At 43.4% G+C, this 23,219-nt stretch overlaps 1 protein-coding gene across 1 annotated transcript in view; it reads right to left on the bottom strand.

Annotated features, from left to right (window-relative positions):
• The window catches only part of PRG4 (proteoglycan 4), a 187,449-nt gene that overhangs the window by 76,269 nt on the left and 87,961 nt on the right, over nt 1-23,219 (bottom strand). The window contains exons 5-7 of the mRNA XM_077277614.1: nt 20,532-20,633; nt 18,541-18,687; nt 8,390-8,470 (exon numbers count right to left, since the gene is read on the bottom strand). Coding sequence (XP_077133729.1) covers nt 8,390-8,470; nt 18,541-18,687; nt 20,532-20,633 — 330 coding nt within the window. The remainder of the gene's footprint in view (nt 1-8,389; nt 8,471-18,540; nt 18,688-20,531; nt 20,634-23,219) is intronic.

The raw sequence follows: 23,219 nt of genomic DNA, 5'->3' as shown, positions 1-23,219 counted from the left end.
TCCTCACCCCCGACACGATGGGGAAGCTGTTACCTCCACTACCGACCAAGATGGGGGAACCCATAGATGTAGGCCCGGATGGGGTGAACCTCCGGTGGGACACCCCCTGGAATGAGCCGTATGGAGCTCCGGGGGAGAGCCTCACCCTTGCGGTACTTACCTGGGAACAGTATAAGCAATGTCTAATACAACACTGGAAAGATCGAGACGAGACCGAACAACATGACACACAACGTAGGAAGTCTGCGCACGGCAGGAAAGACGTGGTAAAGAGGGGAACTGTGCTGGCCTACCACCCGAAGAGGGGATGGGGCTCCATACAGGAACCGGGGCTACCAACTGATGTCTTTGTTACTAGTTACAACGTGAAAACTCCCTGCTGCAGTCGAGATGGTGACCCCTTGCAAAGGGGGGATCAGGTGACTTACACTCGCCACCGGAATGCACAAGGATGGTGCGCTCGGAACGTACACCGGTGTGAGCCTGAGGGAGCGTCGCCTGTTGCCCCGATCATGACTGATCCAGAATTGCCATATCTTGTTACTGTCACCACCGTACGCCTTGTAGCGGCTGCTGAACTTGCAAGCAGGATTAGCCTTCAAATCCAGACACCGGCTGATCTGATGGCATCTGAGAGACCAACTACCAGCACCGGTGCTGCATCGGCCGGGAACCAAAGACCATCCCCTACACTACAAGATTAAGTAAGCAGGAATGCTTTAATAAATGTAAATAGTTATTGTTCTACTGTTTTGCTGCTAAACCCGTTGAGGGTTAACTCTTAAAGGGATCCCTTTGTTGACCCGGGATCCCTATTGTTTTGTTTGCTTTTCCTACCTTCCCCTGTTATCAGGAACTGCCGCCATCATGAACAGTGCATGATACAAACTGCTTGTAAATAGTTCGCACCTTATTAAAGGTGCTCCCTACTGGTTTTACTTAAAGAGAGACTCTTTGCGAAGATACCGCACCGGAGCTTTTGCTGAGTGTGGACTGGTAGCTTGAGAAGATGTGCTACCTTATAAAGACTTGGTCCCCTCTTTAAGGGGATGTTCACGTATTGCGCTGAGGAACCGTATTGCCTTAAGACAGTTGGGTGGCAATAATGTCTTGGAAAGAGAAAGTAATAATGTTAATATGAACACGTTAAATGTACCTAACTAGTTAAATGTGAAAAGTGTTTGATAATGTTGATGGAAGAACGAGGACAGGAAGTGAACCCGTAGGGGTTAGTGGTGAGTCCTCTTAGGAGCCAGATAGAGATGGCTCAGTGATTTCAAACTGAAGGTAAATGTTATGTTCTATACTGTGTATAGTAGTTGAAAAGGCAGTAGGCCCGGGCTGAAAGGGGCAGTCCTGTAAAGAAAGGAGAGGCAGTAGGTCTGGAGCCGTTAGGACAGGCGGTCCTGCAGATTTAAAGAAGGGGAATGAAGTTAATTGCCTTATAGTGTGTTATAAGAAGGTCTTTAGTGGATTCAGAGTGTACATTCTTAAAGGCAACGTTGAATTAATGTCTAAAAATTTTTGCACTTAGTAGAATACCCGGTTGGGTAAAGAGAGTTATTTATAGAAAAGTTATTTAAAAGTATTTAACCATGTTTGTAACATTAAAGTGTCCTCAACTCCCATAAAGGGAAGCTCTGTTCAAGTATACTTATTGTTATTGCACTCAACAAAATTGTATGTCTTTTTCCTAACCTGTATTGTTGTTTTCTTCCCAGTCCAGGAGTACTGGATTTAACTGGGGGGGAGTGCAGCGCCCCAGAGTCCTGGTAGTTGCAGTACTGTGGCTCCGCCACTAAGGGGAGCTATGGTACGTCCGATGGCACTGAAGGAGTTCATCTGACCAGGTATCACAGACACCAATACATTTCACAGTCGGGTCACCAGGGGGAGCTAAGGGTTCTATTCATTAGGCCACTCCCCACCATTGTGGGTAAACTGGGGGTCAGGCAGGAAGTTAGTACAGAAAGCTGACTGGGTTGGAACCAGGCAACACCTTGTGGCAGAGGGTGTTGTGGGAGAAGATTCGGTAGGGTCCCTGTCAGGGGTGGGATCCTGACAGAGGCCTGGCTACAAGAAGGAATGTAACGGGACCGTGCCTGCTCAGCATAGCGGCGGTGCCCAAGGAAGGATAAGAAGCGAGATAGATTGTGCTGAGTGAGAAATGAGATCAAAGCGAGAAGGAGAATACCAGTAGGAGTCGTGCTGTGAGACCGAGGCAACATCCTACTGAGGCGCACAACCGGCGGCCGGAACACCGAGGGAGTATTACAATATTCAGCTTCAGGCAATACTCTAAACCAACGGCAGGACAGTCAGTGTAAGGCGGGCTGTCTCACCCAAATCACCTATGCAGTCTTGGGGGGCAACTTGTGGAGAGGGGCGACTCTAGGGTCCCGGAAGAGCTCCGAGCCTACCCGTCATACGGGTGCCGTCCTAACCGTAACATCAGGGAGGGACGGAGGATTAGCAGAACATCATCTAATCGAGTTGTGAGGGAACTTAAGAAACGGACACAACAGTTGTGGGGACTTTCCGTAAGCACAGCAGGGAAGGACCGCAACACCTAGCGCTAGAAGGAAGGCACAGATTTCCACCTGTTAAGAGAACTCTGGAGGTGCCATTGGACCGGCCGGACTTGCGCAGCCTGGTTATCTGGATTCCGGACTGAGGACCCAGAGATCTTCAGTAAAGAGGTAAAGAGACTGCAACTTGGTGTCCTCGTTATTTACTGCACCGCACCACCACCACCACTACCACCATCCATATCTATTATTCACTGTACGCCCCTCGGCAGCGTCACGGACCGGGCCTAGCCACCGTGACAACCCCAGAGTAGAGACTCAGAGGCCCGGTACCAGGTACCCCTCGGCCCTGCGGCAGTGGGGGGGGGGCGCTACATATTTACTGGCTGACAATGTGACTGACCATCCCGGAGGAGGCCCTCTAATTATGGTTTCACATATCCATGCAATACTTTTTCTGCTCAGATTGCAATGTCTGGTCCAACTGCCGGATCTCCTGACCTGAGGTAATTACATCATAGGTATATATACTGTATGTGTTACTGTATGTCTGGAGATTCTCCCCTCAGACCAGGTATTGCAATCTACAGTCCATGTTTCATTGACGTAGGAAACTGGCCTAACAAGCGCTAGTAAGAAAATAAGATATTAACTGACTTCATTCCTTAGAAAAATATCTTTATAAGACTTATGGCAGCACAAATATCCATGTACCCCTAACATAGCCATAAACATGGTGGTCATATTAAGAAAGGTCACCTCCCTTTTGAAAGCTTGGAAAGTGCACAGATTTGGTCTTATTGATAAAATCAAGAAAGCGGGGATATTATCTGATACGACAGAACCCACCACTAATTATCTGCACTAGATTTTATTCAGGAGGCCCATTGTCTACAGTTCTCTGTTTGTCCTCACAAGATAGTATTGATAATCTATACATTTACATAAGTCTCCTGAGCCAGAAATCGTCCAAATAGTCCAAACTAAGATGGCTCCAATTAGCATCCTTTCATTTGTAAATGTTACCATTGCCTGAGGAATCTGCAGGGGGCAATTGTGTTGATCCACCTCAACAAAGGTCTTGTAAGAGAGTGTAAACAAAAGAATGTAAGGGTACTGTCACACAGTGCCATTTTGATCGCTACGACGGTACGATTCGTGACGTTCTAGCGATATCCATACGATATCTCAGTGTCTGACACGCAGCAGCGATCAGGGATCCTGCTGAGAATCGTACGTCATAGCAGATCGTATGGAACTTTCTTTCGTCGCTTGATCACCCGCTGACATCGCTGGATCATTGTGTGTGACAGCGATCCAGCGATGTGTTCGCTTGTAACCAGGGTAAACATCGGGTAACTAAGCGCAGGGCCGCGCTTAGTAACCCGATGTTTACCCTGGTTACCAGCGTAAACGTAAAAAAAACAAACAGTACATACTCACATACCGGTGTCTGTCCTCCGGCGTCTCAGCTTCTCTGCACTGTGAGCGCCTGCCGGCCGGAAAGCGAGCACAGCGGTGACGTCTGACGTCACCGCTGTGCTTTCCGGCTATGGTGCTTACACAGTGGAGAGAAGCAGAACGCCGGGGGACAGACACCGGAATGTAAGTATGTACTGTTTGTTTTTTTTACGTTTACGCTGGTAACCAGGGTAAACATCGGGTTACTAAGCGCGGCCCTGCGCTTAGTAACCCGATGTTTACCCTGGTTACCCGGGGACTTCGGCATCGCTCCAGCGCCGTGATTGCACAGTGTGACCGCAGTCTATGACGCTGGAGCGATAATCATACGACGCTGCGACGTCACGAATCGTGCCGTCGTAGCGATCAAAATTGCACTGTGTGACAGTACCCTAAGCTGCTCCTGAGTGTGTCTGCCCACCCCCCAGCTGCATTGTTGTGTAGGGGATATGCATTAGGGTATGTGCACACGTCCGGATTTCTTGCAGAAATTTCCTGAAGAAAACCGGAAATTTTCTGCAAGAAATCCGCATTTTTTTTTTTTGCGTTTTTTTTCCCGTTTTTTTCGCGTTTTTTTTAGCATTCTGCAAGCGTAATTAGCTTGTAGAATGCTAAAGTTTTCCAAGCGATCTGTAGCATCGCTTGGAAAACTGACTGACAGGTTGGTCACACTTGTCAAACATACTGTTTGACAAGTGTGACCAACTTTTTACTATACAGGTCCTTCTCAAAAAATTAGCATATAGTGTAAAATTTCATTATTTACCATAATGTAATGATTACAATTAAACTTTCATATATTATAGATTCATTATCCACCAACTGAAATTTGTCAGGTCTTTTATTGTTTTAATACTGATGATTTTGGCCTACAACTCCTGATAACCCAAAAAACCTGTCTCAATAAATTAGCATATTTCACCCGTCCAATCAAATAAAAGTGTTTTTTAATAACAAACAAAAAAACCATCAAATAATAATGTTCAGTTATGCACTCAATACTTGGTCGGGAATCCTTTGGCAGAAATGACTGCTTCAATGCGGCGTGGCATGGAGGCAATCAGCCTGTGACACTGCTGAGATGTTATGGAGGCCCAGGATGCTTCAATAGCGGCCTTAAGCTCATCCAGAGTGTTGGGTCTTGCGTCTCTCAACTTTCTCTTCACAATATCCCACAGATTCTCTATGGGGTTCAGGTCAGGAGAGTTGGCAGGCCAATTGAGCACAGTAATACCATGGTCCGTAAACCATTTACCAGTGGTTTTGGCACTGTGAGCAGGTGCCAGGTCATGCTGAAAAATGAAATCTTCATCTCCATAAAGCATTTCAGCATTTCCCCAGGTCAAGCCACTTTTGAACCATAAACAGCGGCAGAAGCGCCTGACCTGGGCTACAGAGAAGCAGCACTGGACTGTTGCTAAGTGGTCCCAAGTACTTTTTTCTGATGAAAGCAAATTTTGCATGTCATTCGGAAATCAAGGTGCCAGAGTCTAGAGGAAGACTGGGGAGAAGGAAATGCCAAAATGCCTGAAGTCCAGTGTCAAGTACCCACAGTCAGTGATGGTGTGGGGTGCCATGTCAGCTGCTGGTGTTGGTCCACTGTGTTTCATCAAGGGCAGGGTCAATGCAGCTAGCTATCAGGAGCTTTTGGAGCACTTCATGCTTCCATCGGCTGAAATGCTTTATGGAGATGAAGATTTCATTTTTCAGCACGACCTGGCACCTGCTCACAGTGCCAAAACCACTGGTAAATGGTTTACTGACCATGGTATTACTGTGCTCAATTGGCCTGCCAACTCTCCTGACCTGAACCCCATAGAGAATCTGTGGGATATTGTGAAGAGAAAGTTGAGAGACGCAAGACCCAACACTCTGGATGAGCTTAAGGCCGCTATTGAAGCATCCTGGGCCTCCATAACATCTCAGCAGTGTCACAGGCTGATTGCCTCCATGCCACGCCGCATTGAAGCAGTCATTTCTGCCAAAGGATTCCCGACCAAGTATTGAGTGCATAACTGAACATTATTATTTGATGGTTTTTTTGTTTGGTATTAAAAAACACTTTTATTTGATTGGACGGGTGAAATATGCTAATTTATTGAGACAGGTTTTTTGGGTTATCAGGAGTTGTATGCCAAAATCATCAGTATTAAAACAATAAAAGACCTGACAAATTTCAGTTGGTGGATAATGAATCTATAATATATGAAAGTTTAATTGTAATCATTACATTATGGTAAATAATGAAATTTTACACTATATGCTAATTTTTTGAGAAGGACCTGTAGATGCTGCTTATGCAGCATCTATAGTAAAAGATAGAACGTTTAAAAATAATAAAAAAAAATTAAAAAAATGCTTATACTCACCTGCAGACCTCAGCGGCATCCGTTCCGTATAGATGGTGTGTGCGCGCAGGACCTTCCATGACGTCGCGGTCACGTGAGCGGTCACATGACCGGTCTCGACCAATCACAGGACCGTGACGTCATCGCAGGTCCTTCACCGCACACCAGCTACAGGAACCGAAGCTGGAGCATGCACCTGAGAGGCGGGAAGACATCGAAGGTGAGTATATCACTATTTTTTATTTTAATTCTTTTTTTTTACCACTTATATGGTGCCCAGTCCGTGGAGGAGAGTCTCCTCTCCTCCACCCTGGGTACCAACCGCACATAATCTGCTTACTTCCCGCATGGTGTGCACAGCCCCGTGCGGGAAGTAAGCAGATCAATGCACTCCTAGGTGTGCGGAATCCCCGCAATTCCACATTTTTAATGAACATGTTGCTTTTTTTTCCGCGATGCGATTTTTTCGCGGAAAAAATCGCAACATTTGCACAAAAAATGCAGAATACACTGTAAATAATAGGAGGCATAGGTTAGCATTTTTTTCGCGTTTTTATCACGTTTTTATAGCAAATTTGCATGCAGCCTTTTGTGCTGTGGGAACCTGTCATGTCTGATAGCACTATTAACCTGCAGATTAACCGTATCTCTATAGTTCAATAGCATCATTAAGTTTCCTTGCCGCAGTGCTGAAAGGGCTTCACTTGGAAGAAAATGAACTTTATTTCTCAGGTGCCACATGCTTTCAGTCATACAAGTGTGCCTGAAACAATTACAGTCACCACTCACAGCACTGTAGGCACCCCGGCACTGACTGACAGACGGCTCTGTGGTGCATTAATGAAGAGCCATTATCAGTCAGTGCCAGGGCGGTGACTGTAATTGCACCAGGCACTCCGGCATGACTAAAGATCAGTGGCTCCCAAGAGAAATAAGTTAATTTTCCGTATATCTGCAGGTGAATAGTGTTATCAAACAACTTGCATTTAAGGTTCGATTGGGGGTCATTTAAAAACCTGCTTATACAGGCAGACAGCAATTATGTTGCTGAATTAATGAATTATCTGTAATAGATTTCTCACTGTGCACATGCTGCCATTGTTCTCGACAGTGCCAATTTCTGTTTACAAAGGATGATGCGCTGCCGAGAACCATAATCTTTTCTGCAGCACAAAAGATAATTTCACCCTACAAACAAGATTCATCAGATGATCAGCAGCCAGCTTAGGCCTCTTTCACACTTCAGTTGTTTGGCGTCAGTCTAAAACCGTCATTTTCCTCAAAAAACGGATCCGTTTTTTTTTTTGACGGATCCGTTTTTTTCCCATAGACTTGCATTAGCGACGGATTGTGACGGATGGTCGTCCGTTCCATCCGTCATGCGACGGATCCGTCAAAATTTAGCGGACGTCATCTAGACATTGACGGTCATTGCAACGTTTTTTGTCTCCGTTGAAATGACGGATCGCAACGGATCCGTCGCATCCGTCATTCCATAGAATGGCCACCTATGGGCGACGGATCCGTCGCAACCTTTATTTCGACGGATCCGTCGCCCCAATCCGTTTTTTCAATTTTTTTCAATTGCGCATGCTCCAAAAAGTATATACAACCCCCGAGTAACGGATCCGTCAAAAAAACGGATCCGTTACATCCGTTTTTTCAACAATTGTGACGGATCCGTCGATCCGTCACTTTGTCGGAAGTGACTGACGCCAAACGACTGAAGTGTGAAAGAAGCCTTACACTGCAAGATTATTGTGAACAAGCGTTTGTAGGAACCCTTACTCCACTTTCCCCATAGAGGTTACATAAACGCTCAGTCTCATGTATATAGGAGAGGTGGGAGAGATAGCTATTGACAGCTTTATAGGGTATAAAGGCACATTTAGGGACAGTGATATCTTCAAATATCTAGATCTGAGAGAAGCTCATCTTCATTTATACTGTTTATGCAGCTTCTAGATTCTTTGTAACTAAAAATGTTCTGAAAGAGGAAAAGTAGAACTGAATAGAAATGTAAACCCCTTTCCAAGCCTCATAAGCAAGTACCTTTAGGAGGTGCATCAGGATCTTCAGGTTCATCACCAGGTCTTTTGGGCTTTTTTGGTTTTCCATCTTTGGTAGTTGGGTCTTTTAATGGTAAAATAATGATATAAAGAGAATATTATTGGCTTGCGCAATGCTCATGTTTTTATACGTCTTTTGTATTTGGAAACTATAGACAGTGTTAATGTGTGCTGCAAACAGGCAACTGAAAGAAAAATGCATCGTGTCATCACATTACATGATATTATCATCATTTCAGTGTCCACAACTACAAATTTTAGGCAGATTTTATTAAATCTTTTTGCGGATTATGTGAATGGAAGTAAATAAAGTTGCTAAAAAGATTGCACTACTAAATAAGAGTTGATCTCCTAAATACAGTTTAATGGTGGTATTGGTATTAAAATCTGTATACACACTTTATGACAAAAATAGAGGGCTGCTGCTCAGATATAACATCCTTACAAGTTATGTGTATATCCGTGTCTACGCCTCCTACATTTATCCTAGATCAGACTTGGGTTGAACACTGAAAGTAGTTCTACAAGGCAATGGTACTAATGCTTGGAACCCAGTACTTTGCCCCAAACACCAAATTTGAGCTCCAAATTGGCCCACTTCTACTCCACAGACCTCTGTCTTTTCTGCCCTTGCCTGATGTCTGTGATCAATTCAGGAAGAGAACAATGGCAGCAATCAGCTACCAGAACTTAGAACCTGCCAAAGAGAGCTGGAGCAAGTGAGTTACCTCTCACTATCTTGTGCCACCAGGGTATTTAGTACCTGCTTTACGTGGAAGGTGAACGTTTATGACATATGCCATCATTCACCACTCAAAGTCCCGTACATGCACCATTTTGTTCTAATCATGCCGTGTGACTGGTTGAACTCCCATTGGCTTCCCCGTGAAGAAGCTGCATTTCCATGTCTCCAAGAAGCTAAGATTAGTTGATTAAACATGTAGGGACTTGTATAGAAAGGCATTTATCCAAACTAAAATTCTTTCATGTGGCACATTAGGTGTGTAAATGCTGCTGACTAATTCCCTTTAAGGCATTGGAGATAATCAAATTTACAAAAATGTGATTAATCTGGTTCAACCCTGAAATTTTATTGGAAATGAATCGACCTGCGGCAAATAGAAAGTACTCGAAAGTCTTCAATTGCCTTGGAGAGACCAGTATAATACTGTAAGGTCTCTTAGGACGGCATCCAAACCCTTTCAAATTGTTTAAAACAAAGACAGGCTTAGCAATGTCAAATTGACCTCAACATACAGTGCTGTAGCTAGCCAGTTGGCAACCGGTGGCAACAAACTGGGTGTAATAACACGTGCTGGGCCTCACAGTCTTTTTATGCTTTTTTAAAATATAGAAATGCCCAAATTATTATTTTGTGGTGCAGATGACAAACTTAGACACACTTCTATCTGTCCACATGATACAGAAAGCATAATTTATCAGTTCCTGCCACCTTTCATTGCTCCATGGTCCAGTTCCGATCGTCACTTGTTCATTGCAAGTGCTTTCAGTGGTGGTGTATCAGTATGCAGACCCAAACACAGCAAACAGTGATGACGCCTTTCTATCACATTAGCTTGCATTACCTTTTTCTGTAAGATTGGATCAGAAAGGCGGATGTTTTCTCTCTATGCGTTGTATTAATAGATATACAGTGCACTGAAGCCATCAAAAACATAAATTTTTGATCATGTTTTGTACCTGAAGAAGGTCCTGGCTCAGGTCTGAATATCTATTTGCTTTTAAACATTGTAATGCCTATCTTTTAATAAGAAATATACTATGTCCACTACGTCTGGCAAGGAAGCTTTTATTCCTTTCTACTATACTGGTAATACTGTCATAAACCAGAGTCTCCCAATAGCTACTACTTATCAATGGTTCCCTTCTTTGTTTGGAGGTCCTGCCTGGCCAAAGGAGAAGCAGCAGTTATGCAAGAGTATTGTGTGCTATGCTGTTTTTAGATAGCACACTACATAAATGAACAACCTCAAAAATCTAATATTTAGATAATTCTGTCCCTGAGAGCGCCGTTTTTGGCTGTTTTTTCTACAGCAGATGTGCAGTGCATGGGATTTCCATCAGCTCCCGCTTGTACGTCCCCAGCTTCTTTTCATATGTGCACTTGCTCCGCAGCCGCAGTGAGTCTGGGGACATACACCCATATTTAGTTTTTGCATGCCTGGGGAGCTGATGGGCACTGCACACGTGCAGGAGTTCCTCGGCCGTTGCTGTGACGTCAGGTCTATCATGGCAATCGATCACAATGCTGTGAATGTGCATAATTTGAACAGGACCCATGACCGAAACAAATGGTATGTGAGGCAATCCCCTCAGGATATAAAGTGTTTTCAAAACGTAACACTGGGAGCTTTTCTTTGAGAAAACCATGTTAGTGATGCACATTGGATCACTAACCACACACTGGGGCCAATTTCACAGCAAAAAGAAATGTGACAGGTTACCTTTAGGGGCCCTTGTGCAGTCTTTAAACAACCTTTACAAACCTCATAGATAGCATGCCGAGATGTGGAATTGTATTCTTATGTGTAGTGCTCATACTCGAAACTGAATAGAAGAAGCGGTATATTCTTGAACTCAAACAAGCCATATATGGAACGTTACAATATAGACTTAAACTCAGGGCTTGATGGGGCTGCATTTGGCTATAGAGGCAGAAATTTGCAGCCCCTGAGGTACCAGAGGTCATGAGACATCCTTGGAGCAGCAGAGAGCAGGCAGGAGGAGTGAGGCAGCACCCCTTAGGCTGGGTTCATATTGCGTTAACAGCAGCCCGTTCAACACATATGTTAATGGGCTGCTGTTAACTCAAGTGCCGGTATGGCTGCACGCTAGCGCAGATAGAGCATCTGCTAGCTCTATCTGCACTAACGGTGACGGACCCGGAAATGCTGCAGCCCGCGTCTCAGGGTCCGTCACTCAATGACTCAATGACGGCACATCACTAGCGCACGCCCATTGTGGGCGTGTGCTAGCGATGCGTCCGACATTGCATTCAATGGCGGCGTTAACGGACTACATTACACCGCATTCTGCCATGGTGTAACGTAGTCCGCTTAACGGACGCGCAGAACGCAATGTGAACCTAGCCTTAGTGACATCACCCCACAGCAGTGTGTCGGAGCAAAGGCATCTATTTTCGGCACTTCTGAATTGCTGGTGATAATGAAAGGAGGATTTTTTTAGCTCCTTATCAACTTGGACTGGGATGTCACTGTAGATGACTTCCGGCAAACTGATGTACATGCACGGTAGTTTGATAACGTCAGCTCACAAGCATGCTTGTGAACCATCATCATGTGTATATCAGCTCTACATCATAGCTTTCACCCTGCAGGAACAGCCATGATCAGTATTGGCTCCAATTGTGAACAATTTAAGGCAGACAGAATGACTGAAAGACTAAACATTTATGTTCACTTTCCCTCCTACTTGTTTTCCATCTATCTCCACCCTTCCTTAGATGTAGAAAGCCAGAGTTGTCAACTAAAGAATAAAAGAAGAGAGGGCATGAAGATAGAGGAAAAACAAGTAAGTAGGAAGGTTAAATGTTTGACCACGCCAAGGGTGTACCGAGCACCTGTTTAGTCCCTTAGATCCGCTGTCAATAGTGATGGCGATTAGCAGGGTCAAGCAGGCAAAGAGTCAGTGTAAAACTGAAAGATCTAATATAATGCAGTACATCAATATTGCAGGGTATTAGGTCAGGGATCAGGCAAGTGAAAGTCCCATATAGGCACCAAGGGATAAAAAAATATTTTTTTTTCTAAATAAAGTACAAAAAAATAACGGAAAAATATTTAGCCACTAAAAACATAGTTTTATATAAAAATGAAAGTGAACAAAAAGTACATATCTGGTTTCACCTTGCGTTTTGTCACACATTCGTTGATCCCATCAAAACTGGATTCAGGTTTATGCGCCAATGGGGTCATATAATGGACTTGGTCTGGATGTCCATCTCCAGTAGGCATTTAAGCCCGAAAATGATGCACAGCAGAGTGCAAGATCGATCTGCCAGTATCAATATAGTCTACAGCCCTATCGGCGCATAAGCCCAACTCCCGTTTTGCAGGGAGGTGGGGTGGGCAGGGGTTTTGGACACAAGCCCCGATGGGACTCATGAATGTATGAAATAACACAATGTGAAAAGCACCCTAATCTATATGACGATTACCATAAAGAAATAAAAGCACATAAAAATGTAGGTTTTTCTTTACATTGACACAAAAAATGTACAACGTGATCTAAAAGTCACACAGAAAAAATATGGTATCACTGAAAATTTCATTCTGTCTCTCATGGAATAGAGCCTTTCAACTTCAAATTTTTTCTACTCTACGTGCGGCTCATTTACCCGGTCAAGTTTGAGATTCCTGATATAGATTCAGGGTAGACACATTCTATATCAATAATCAATATAGAGCCACAAATAGAATAATAATCTGTAAGGTTTCATAAACATACTCATACAAATCAGGTATATGAACATAAATAACCACAATAGAATTCTAAAGTGGGTATTATAGTTCATATATATCTTCAGATTGAGACCTAACTTCTTTCCAATATCCTAATAGTAGAACAGTATTAACACATCTGCTCAAATGTCTCCACCAAGATCAGAAGGTAGGTGGAATTTGAGGATGTTGAAAGAATAGGAGGTCCTGGAGTATGTGCTCCACTCACCCCACACTTTATAGAATTTTTGAGGGCATCCTCTATTTTTGAACACCCAGTTTCCATAAGGAATTACTATGTTAACCATTTTTTTCCATTGAGAAAATGAAGGTGTTCAGTCACCAATCCACCTGAGAGTTATCTCCTTTCTAGCCAGGAAGAGAGCTTCCCGCAAAAATACAACTATGATGTGTCCACAAGGACTCCTGTAAGGTACCCAGTAAATGGACCTCAAATGTGTGTGGGATGGAAATTCCCCAGAAGTCCTTCAGAAACTCTAGGACATCTTCTCAGAATGAACATATATGATGACATCCCCATGCCTCTGTGCCAAAAATCTGCACCAGACATTCCTCACTGGCAACAATTAAAATAAGACAGCCTATTTTCTGAAGTTGTGTTTAGGATAGATAATGATGGTGTATGAAGTAAAGCTGTATCATTTTGTACATTTTGATTGCAAGAGACACATGAAGCAGAGACTCCAGTGCCTTTTCCCACCCCTCTGTGTTTATATCTGGAGTCTTACCTCTTCACCTATCTTCACCAGGGAGCGGTTTTCAGATGATCGTCCCCCCCCCCCCCCCCAAGAGTCCGTGGGTCATAAGAATGCCTATCCTAGGAGAGTTTGAGGTGGGGCTACTTATTCTACCGAACTGATACTAGAAAACATGAAGTTTTCCTTCTTTGTGCTGCAATTTCAATTTTGAGGAATGCATTTCGATATTGCATGGTATTCTATTTACCATACATAGTTCATAGGGGCAGCTGCATGGAAGTATTTGGATATATGTCATTCAGCCCAACAGATGACACAATGATTTGATGCTATACTTTATGGTATAGTTACATTTGGTCTTTTATAATTATTTGCATGCATTATACCACTATTAGTTCCATAAAAGGTTTTATTTCAAAAGATTTTTAACAGTTAACATGTTTTGAAGTCACACAGGACCTCTTCTTCGGGTCAAAACCTAATGTGTGTCATATTGGGATTAGATAGTTTTATAAGTGGTCTTTAAAAAAAAAAAAAACAAGCCAAACAGAGTACATGTTGTGTCAAAGTTCATGTGTGACAATGTTAAAATAAACAGTAATAATTTAAAAACAGTTGTAACATATTGATGCTATACAAATGTGACAATTAATATGCACAAAAATAAGTTTGAAGACAAAAAGTAATAAAAATTAAAAATATGCACATCATTATAAGTATTACTAAGTGATTGTGTTTCATTTAATATTACACATCTGGGGTGCGAACTACTATCCTATGGGTTTCCATGATCAGAGAAGTAGTGATCCAATAAGGTTCGCTACTGGAGATTTTGGTTTGTGACCTGGGATTGCTGAAGTAATATTTTTGAAAATGCAAGCGGACAGGCAAAATTATGTGGATCTCTTATTTTGCGGACTACTAAATATTGAGATCCAGGGTATTAGAGGTGAGCATGACAAGAGCAGCAACTGATATGTAAAAATCTCTTGTGCTCAAAAATGTACAGGTGAAGCTACGATCCCGGAGTTGTCTGGTGGTGCATCGGCTGCAGGAGAAACTGCCAGTGAAGAAGCTCGTCAGTTGTGTCTGTGGGAATGAGTAGAAATTGGAGGAAAATAAAACATGGGGGAATTGGGTTTAGTGTTAGCTAAATGGGAGAGATACTGGGGAACAACATAATACTACAGTGAGGAGGATCCACTCGGGAGATTTTCAGAGGCGGAGAGAAATGAGTAGTCATGGTCAACAGATCAGGAACGAGCTGGTAAAAATGAATACAGGAAAATGATATTACCTGTATCAAATTGATGTTATTATATAAAAATCAATCTTATAATAAATATATGAAATTGATATTTCATATAAACAAAAATGAAAGAAATAGGGAAAAAGAATCCATTCCAAAGATAAATGCAAATTAATATTGATGTGTGGTGAATATACAAAACTGGTTATAAAAGGACATCTATAAATGGTATTAGTGCATATGCCAATAAGGGCTCCTCGGTGCACACTTGACATGTCCAAGGACTCAATCAATATGTCAAAACCCTCCTTTAGCTTGATGGAGCACTCGCCCATTGCTTCCCTGGCCTGTACCTCCACACTGACCCCACAGAAGCTGAGCAGGCACATCCACAACACACACAGTATCAGTGCGAGAGTGCTCTCATCCCTCTCTTCTGTCTACAGCGACCACTTGCTACAGTGTGATCCTGGGTGCAGCAATAAAAGTACTGCTGACAGGATAGAGGGATGACATTGTGCCTGCACTGAGAATGAGTGTGTGTTTGCCTGTTCAGCTCCTGCAGTGTCAGTGTGGATGTGCAGGTGTGGAGATTTGGTTTAGCAGTGCTCACCATGGGCAAGTAACCACTGGCAATCAAGCTATGGGAGGTTCATGGCATGTTGATTGATGGGGTGGAGCGGTGCACTGATACTTTGGCTATGCCAATCGTGCACCCAGTAACCCTCACTAACATATGAAATAAAAAAAAATTTTCCCTGTACAATTAAAGAAGTGAAACTTATACTGCAGTTATGATTTCTATAGGTTCTAGGACCATTAAAGCTGTTTAAATTAAATTTTGATGATGTCAAACTCCACTTAACTTCTCCTTTACAGAACAACTGTAGGAATCTTTATATTTTCTACTTGTTTATTGGAAATTCCTATATAGAGCCAAGGCATTTCACAGTAGCGCACAGAAATTGTCACCATTTTCATTCCCCCTTTTCCCAAGGGGCCACGCAATCTACTTTTTCCCCTCATGTACACACACTTACTTAACCCAAATACGCCAATTAATCTTTGAGTGTCATTGGGATGGAAGGAGAAGTGTTTGCTTGTTTATTCGATTTCAGAATCTTCGCGTTAATCCCAAAAACTTGCGGAATTCATATATGTCAGTGAAAGTTATAGAGTTATATAGATAACTAGATGGTGGCCCGATTCTAACGCATCGGGTATTCTAGAATATGTATATATGTATATAGCAGCCACATAGTATATAGCACAGGCCAAGTAGTATATAGGAGCCATGTAGTATATAGCAGACAAATAGTACATGGCCTGTGCTATATACTATGTGGCTGCTATATACATACATTTTGTAGAATAATACAATATGCGTTAATACAGGCCACTCAGTATATAACACTGGCCATGTAGTATATAACACAGCCCAAACAGTATATAACACAGCCCTCGTGCTATATAACACAGGCCACGCAGTATATAGCAGCCATACAGTATATAACACAGGCGACGTAGTATATAACACAGGCCACGCAGTATATAACACTGGCCACGTAATATATAGCACAGCCCACGCAGTACAAAACACAGCCCACATAGTATCTAACACTGGCCACGTAGTATATAGCACCCACGCGGTATATAACACAGCCCACGTAGTATACAGCAGTGTGGGCACCATATCCCTGTTTAAAAAAATTAAAATAAAAAATAGTTATGTACTCACCCGCCAGGATCCAGCAAAGCTCTGGCGATGCGCGCTTGGCTGCCACCATCTTCCGTTCCCAGGATGCATTGCGAAATTACCCACATGACTTAGCGGTCTCGCGAGACCGCTAAGTTTTCTGGGTAATTTCGCAATGCATCTCTGGGAACGGAAGATGGCAGCAGCCAAGCACGCCTGGGCGGACTATGGAGGGTGAGAATAGCAGTTTTTTTTCTTATTTTTAACATTACATCTTTTTACTATTGATGCTGCATAGGCAGCATCAATAGTAAAAAGTTGGGGACACACAGGGTTAATAGCAGCGATAACGGAGTGTGTTACCCGCGGCATAACGCGGTCCATTACCGCTGGCATTAACCCCGTGTGTGCGGTGACTGGAGGGGAGTATGGAGCGGGCGCCGGGCACTGACTGCAGGGGAGTAGGGAGGGACTAATCGGACTGTGGCTGTCACTGATTGGTCGCGGCAGCCATGACAGACAGCTGGCAAGACAAATCAGCGACGTGGGATTTCCGTGACGGAAGTTGCCGACAAAAAGACGGAAGTACCCCTTAGACAATTATATATATAGATAATATAATAAATGAAGCCTACTTCAATGTATCTTTCATATTTAACTAACTGTGTACATAATGTGATAAGAGTCGTTGTATCTAAGTCAGTACAGTGACCATCCATCCATTGTCAGTTCTCTCAGCTCTAGAATCCCAAAATGCTGACACTGCACTTAAACCCACAACGATTGGCCTCGCATATAGGGTAGCATCCTAATACTGCTTGCAATGTTCTGACCTACTCAAACTATAAAACGTTGTCTTGTTTATGATTAAGACTGGCATTCTATTGTACAATGTTTAGGCATCAACAAGTTTAGGTGAAAGAATTCAGAATTAAAATTTTGCCTCTCAGTAATGAAATAGTAACTAAGGAGCCTCTTACCTCAGAAAAAGCTATTTACCTGCAGATATAGGGTTAATCTGTCAGTAAATAGCATTACAATGCTGCCTGATTGCCTTACTGAAAGTCAGAAAAATACGAACTTATAATGTCCTGGCTGCCGCCGGCTTTCAGTCATGGGCACATGCACAGAGCAGCCCCAGCACTTTGACAGCTCTGTCTGCACAGATCCATTATAGAGCCGACTGTTATTCAAAGTGCTAGGGCTTGCTTACAGATGCGTCTCACAGAATAGTGAGCGGTGTTCTGAGCGTTGACTATAATCTCTCTGTGCACATCCCCATGACTGAAAGCTGGCGACAGCCAAGTGGGAATAAGGTAATTTTCTCCTGGTAGCTGCATTTTTAGTAAAACAGCAGGGCAGCATTGTGACACAACAAGCAGATTAACCCTATATGTTCAGTTAAAGAGCTTTTTCTGTGGTGCCAGAATTGCTTTAAGACAAATTACAAGTGAATTATCACAACCTCCGACTGAGTTGGTGATCATCGTGGGACCTCCATATTATGGTTTGCGGCAAACTCTTTTATTAATTAGAATCAGTTACTCAAAAATATACTTTTTTTTCTAATATGTTTTTACTTTCAGATTGTAAATTTTTTTTATTTCATTTTTTTTGCCACATAACCTTGGGCATCTAATGAAAGCTATTACGAGCATTTATAGAAATTGTTTACAGCAGCCGTATGGGCAGGAGCCTGCAGTTTGGAGATTTTTGTTAACTTTTATTGCAGAGTGTTATGGTCCAGCTTTGTAACCTGTGCAGACAGGGTTCAGGATACCCAGAGGAGCAGGAGGTAAGCTGATACTTTGATATAACTCGTCAACATAGAAATTGCAATACCAAGAAGGAAAAATCATGGAATTTTGGAGATCAGAGGGTGGCAGGCATGTTAATCTAAAATTAAGTGATCTTATTTAAAAGTGTGATTAACATAAAAACTTGATTTATATATTTTGTCTTCATAACAAATTGTAAAACAATGTATACCTCCGTTGTCTTCATCTGGATTGTCTGGATCATCCTTATTTTTCTTTTGATTTTTCCTTGAATGTTTTTTGGTTGTTTTACTCCCCTTTACACTTGATGAAGAAGATGTTGAAGAGAATGAGGAGGAAGACATATTTTCTTCAGATTCTGAAAGCAACATTTAGCAGCTATCTTTGAGTCTTGAACATTCATATATGTGTTCTGTATACATGCAATGCAGATTAGTTTCATATTTTGTTTTTCATATTTTTCAGGTGGTAAAAAATGACAAGTGCAAAGCGCATCAGGAAATGCTTGCGTTTTTCTTTTCTTAAACATTTTTTGTGTTTTTTTCCCGAGGCATTTCCCTAAGTAGTTTGTAAGCAATTTTGCTGGCACTTTTTTTTTTGCTGTTTTTTTTTGCTTTTTGGGAGTGATTTGTGGACAAGTTTTTAAGGTTCAATGAGCAATGAATAAAATGCTTTGCATTTTTGCAGGTAGAAACGCTCAGAAAATGCTTCATAATCCACCCAGGTGTATTCTGTCCTTTTTTTTTCCTTCCCTTTCAATTCTATTGTAAAATATGAAGCATGCAGTAAATGCCAGAAGACTGGTCCACAGTTTTCTTTTAATCACTTGCCATTTTTGGAAATCTGATGTAGTTATAAGATGCTAAAAATCCTGAATGCATGAACCGCAAATCTTTTTACATTGAAATGAATAGGAGGTTTCTTTGGAGTGGTTTCTGAACACTGTTTCAGGAGATCTTTCTAGCAGACCCACTCCAAAACTACCTGAACTAAAGCATTGTGTGAATATACCCTTAGCGTAACTACAGAAGTGCTCAGCCCAACTCCATATTCAAAATTGAAAGTCTATGGAGTCAGTCATTAAGGCCCCGTCTCACATAGCGAGATCGCTAGCGAGATCGCTGCTGAGTCACAAGTTTTGTGACGCAACAGCGACCTCCATAGCGATCTCGCTATGTGTGACACGTACCAGCGATCAGGCCCCTGCTGCGAGATCGCTGGTCGTGTCGGAATGGCCTGGACCTTTTTTTGGTCGTTGAGGCCCCGCTGACATTGCTGAATCGGTGTGTGTGACACCGATCCAGCGATGTCTTCACTGGTAACCAGGGTAAACATCGGGTTACTAAGCGCAGGGCCGCGCTTAGTAACCCGATGTTTACCCTGGTTACCAAAAAAAACAAACACTACATACTCGCCTTTCGGTGTCCCTTGCCGTCTGCTTCCTGCTCTCACTGACTGCCGGCCGTACAGTGAGAAGTGAGAGCACAGCAGTGACGTCACCGCTGCGCTCTGCTCTTACTGTACGGCCGGATCTCAGTCAGAGCAGGAAGCAGACGGCAAGGGACACCGAAAGGCGAGTATGTAGTGTTTGTTTTTTTTGGTAACCAGGGTAAACATCGGGTTACTAAGCGCGGCCCTGCGCTTAGTAACCCGATGTTTACCCTGGTTACCCGGGTGCTGCAGGGGGACTTCGGCATCGTTGAAGACAGTTTCAACGATGCCGAAGTCGTTCCCCTGATCGTTGGTCGCTGGGGAGAGCGGTCTGTGTGACAGCTCCCCAGCGACCACACAGCGACTTACCAACGATCACGGCCAGGTCGTATCGCTGGTCGTGATCGTTGGTAAATCGCTTAGTGAGACGGGGCCTTTAGTCCCAGAGAGGAACTCTCAGCTGAGCCCTGAACTCTCTTGCTCCTTTCTTTTACTGATCAGTGGAGGTCTCCACACCCAGTCCATCACTAGTCAAAGTTTCTGACATGTGTCCATGACTTGTCAGAAATTTTGCAAAAGTGTAGCAACTCAGAAACAATGAACCTAGAGGTGAATTAAAATTTTTGTAATATTTATTATAGAATGACTTATTAACTTATGGAAGGGGTAATAAATAAATCTGCCTAGAACCAAAACTGTTTTCTTATCATTTCATTTTGAAGCATAGAGGCTCCTCATTATAATATTAAGTAATCTTTGGAAACATACTACCTTCAATTTCTTCTTCTGACTCAACAACTTTCTTCTTCTTTTTAGGCTTTTTTGGTGACTTTTTTGGTGGTCGTTTTTTGTCTTTAGGCTTCTGGTTTGGATCTAAAATATATCAAATTTATGCAAAAAAACAATATTAAAATGTAATCTACATATTCTGTAGTTCAGGGGTGTTGGTGCAGTGCGACAGACAGGCAGGGACTGCAGAAAGTTCAACGTAAGCAGTGTCTTTATTGGCAGACTCAAATACAGGAGTGATATCCTCCGGATCGCAGCCAGGTTTCCATATACACAGTCCGTGTTCACAACATGTTGCCGTGGATAATGACACAGCCGTGTCTCTTGGGTGCATCAGCTGCCTTGGAACCCCTGGATCTGTGTTAGCTCCACAGAGACCTGGGTTGCACAGAGCCTGCTGCTCTGACACACCCCAGGCAAAACTGACAGATTTATAATGGAATTGTGGCCATAGAGTCACTTTCAAAACCCGGAGTGGAGAGAGGGATTCCCCCCACTACCAAACCTGAAAATTTCTCTAAAAATAAAAACCCTTAATGGATTTCCTAAAAAGTCACTACTTGGACTCAATCCTTTCTTTCTTTTACTTTGCCTGGTGACTCCCAGGTGTCATGCTGTGAATACAAGGCACTCCAGCGGGTTTAATAAGACTCCGTCCGCATCCTTTGGACACATATAGACCCTTGCATTTGATCCCCCTCACTGCCTCACATATCCCCCGTCTCTGTTCAAACTTGGGGGTTTGAATACTTGTCACCATACAGGGTGCCCATGACAGGGCATCCGCATTCTCTTGCACCTTCCCTGCACGATATTCCACGGTGAAATTAAAATTTTGTAGAGAAAGGAACCATCTGGTGACCCAAGTATTCCTCTCCTTGGCATTTCTCATCCAGACCAAGGGTGAATGATCTGTCACCAAGTGAAACGGTCGACCTAGCAAATAATAGCGTAGGCCCACTTAATGGCCAGGCACTCCTTCTCCTCTATGCTATAATTTTTTTCGACCGGGGTAAGTTTCCTACTTAGGTAGGTGACCGGATGTTTCTCTCCGTTCACCTCCTGTGACAGGACCGCTCCTAGGCCAACGTTAGAGACATCGATCTGCACGACAAAGAGTTTCTTGAAGTTGGGGCTAATGAGGACGTGCTCTCGGCACAGTGCCAACTTCATGGATTGGTACGCGTCCTATGCCTGAGGGTTTCACTGGACCATGACCGATTTCCTTGCTTTTAGGAGATCGGTTAGGGGTGTTGTTCTCCCAGAGAAATTAGATATAAACCTTTGGTTATACCCGATGATGCTGAGAAACGCTCTCGCCTGTTTGGTGGTAACAGGTCGGGGACAGTTCTGTATGGTCTTCATTTTTATTTATTTGGTGTTTGATAACACCATGGCCAATCACATACCCTAAATACCAGGCTTCCTCAAGCCCTATCGCACATTTCTTAGGATTTGCCATCAAGCTCGCGGCTCTGAGCGAATCTACTACTGCTTTTATCCGGGACAAGTGGGTATGTCAATCAGTACTAAAGATGATGATGTCATCCAAGTATGCTGATGCATACTTCTGACGGGGTGCTTGCACTATGTCCATCAGCCTCTGGAATGTGGCTGCTGCCCCATGTAGTCCAAAGGGCAAGACGACATAGTGGTACAGACCCTTCGGTGTTATGAAGGCGGTCTTTTCTTTTGCCGACTCCGTAAGAGGCAACTGGCAGTAACCCTTGGTCAGATTGAGCTTGGTAAAGTACTGGGCCTGCCCCAGTCGCTCAATCAGCTTGTCCACCTGGGGCATTGAATGATTCGTCCGGCTTCGGGATCAGTACAATGGGGCTAGACCATTCACCCAGGGACTCCTCAAATACTCCTAACTGGAGCATTTGTCTTACCTCACTCACGATGGCTTGTCTCCGGGCCTCGGGCACACAGTACGGTTTCATTTGTACTGTTACATGAGGCTCGGTGACAATGTCATGCTGAATGACAGAGGTACGGCCGGGCAGTTCCGAGAATACATACGTATTCTCTTGTACTAATTTCCGCACCTCTCGACACTGCTGTTTCGAGAGAGTGTCACCTATCTTTACCTCTCTCTCGACCTCTGTCCGGGCTGATATCTGAGGGACCCCAGATGATACATCTGGAGTCACATCCATAAGCATACACTCCCGATCTTTCCACACTTTTAACAGATTGACATGATACAACTGTTCAGGTTTTCTTTTCCCAGGCTGATAAACTCGGTTCTTCACTTCCCCAACTTTTTCGTGAACTTCATATGGCCCTTGTCACTTGGTCATAAGCTTTCTTTTGGCGGTGAGTACTAAAGACTAAAACCTGATCTCCTGCTTTAAAGGAGCATACTGTGGCCTTTTTGTTATATATGCGGCTCTACGCTACCTGAGTATCCACCAAATGCTCTTTTACTATAGGCATGACCGCTGCGATCCAGTCCTGCATATTGGCTGCATCTTCAATTACACTCTTATGTTGTGTAGGTTCCTGCTCCCAGGTTTCTTTGGCTACATCCAGCAGACCCCTAGGATGCCTGCCATACAGTAGCTCAAAGGGTGAAAATCCTGTGGAAGACTGTGGAACCTCGCGAATGGCGAACATCAAGTAGGGCAACAACATGTCAGAAACCCTTCCATCCTTGGAAACTACCCT

Source organism: Ranitomeya variabilis, chromosome 8 (assembly GCF_051348905.1).
Source record: "Ranitomeya variabilis isolate aRanVar5 chromosome 8, aRanVar5.hap1, whole genome shotgun sequence".
NCBI lineage: Eukaryota > Metazoa > Chordata > Amphibia > Anura > Dendrobatidae > Ranitomeya > Ranitomeya variabilis.
The sequence above is the reverse complement of the archived record's forward strand: the minus strand, read 5'-3'. Positions and strand labels throughout refer to the sequence as shown.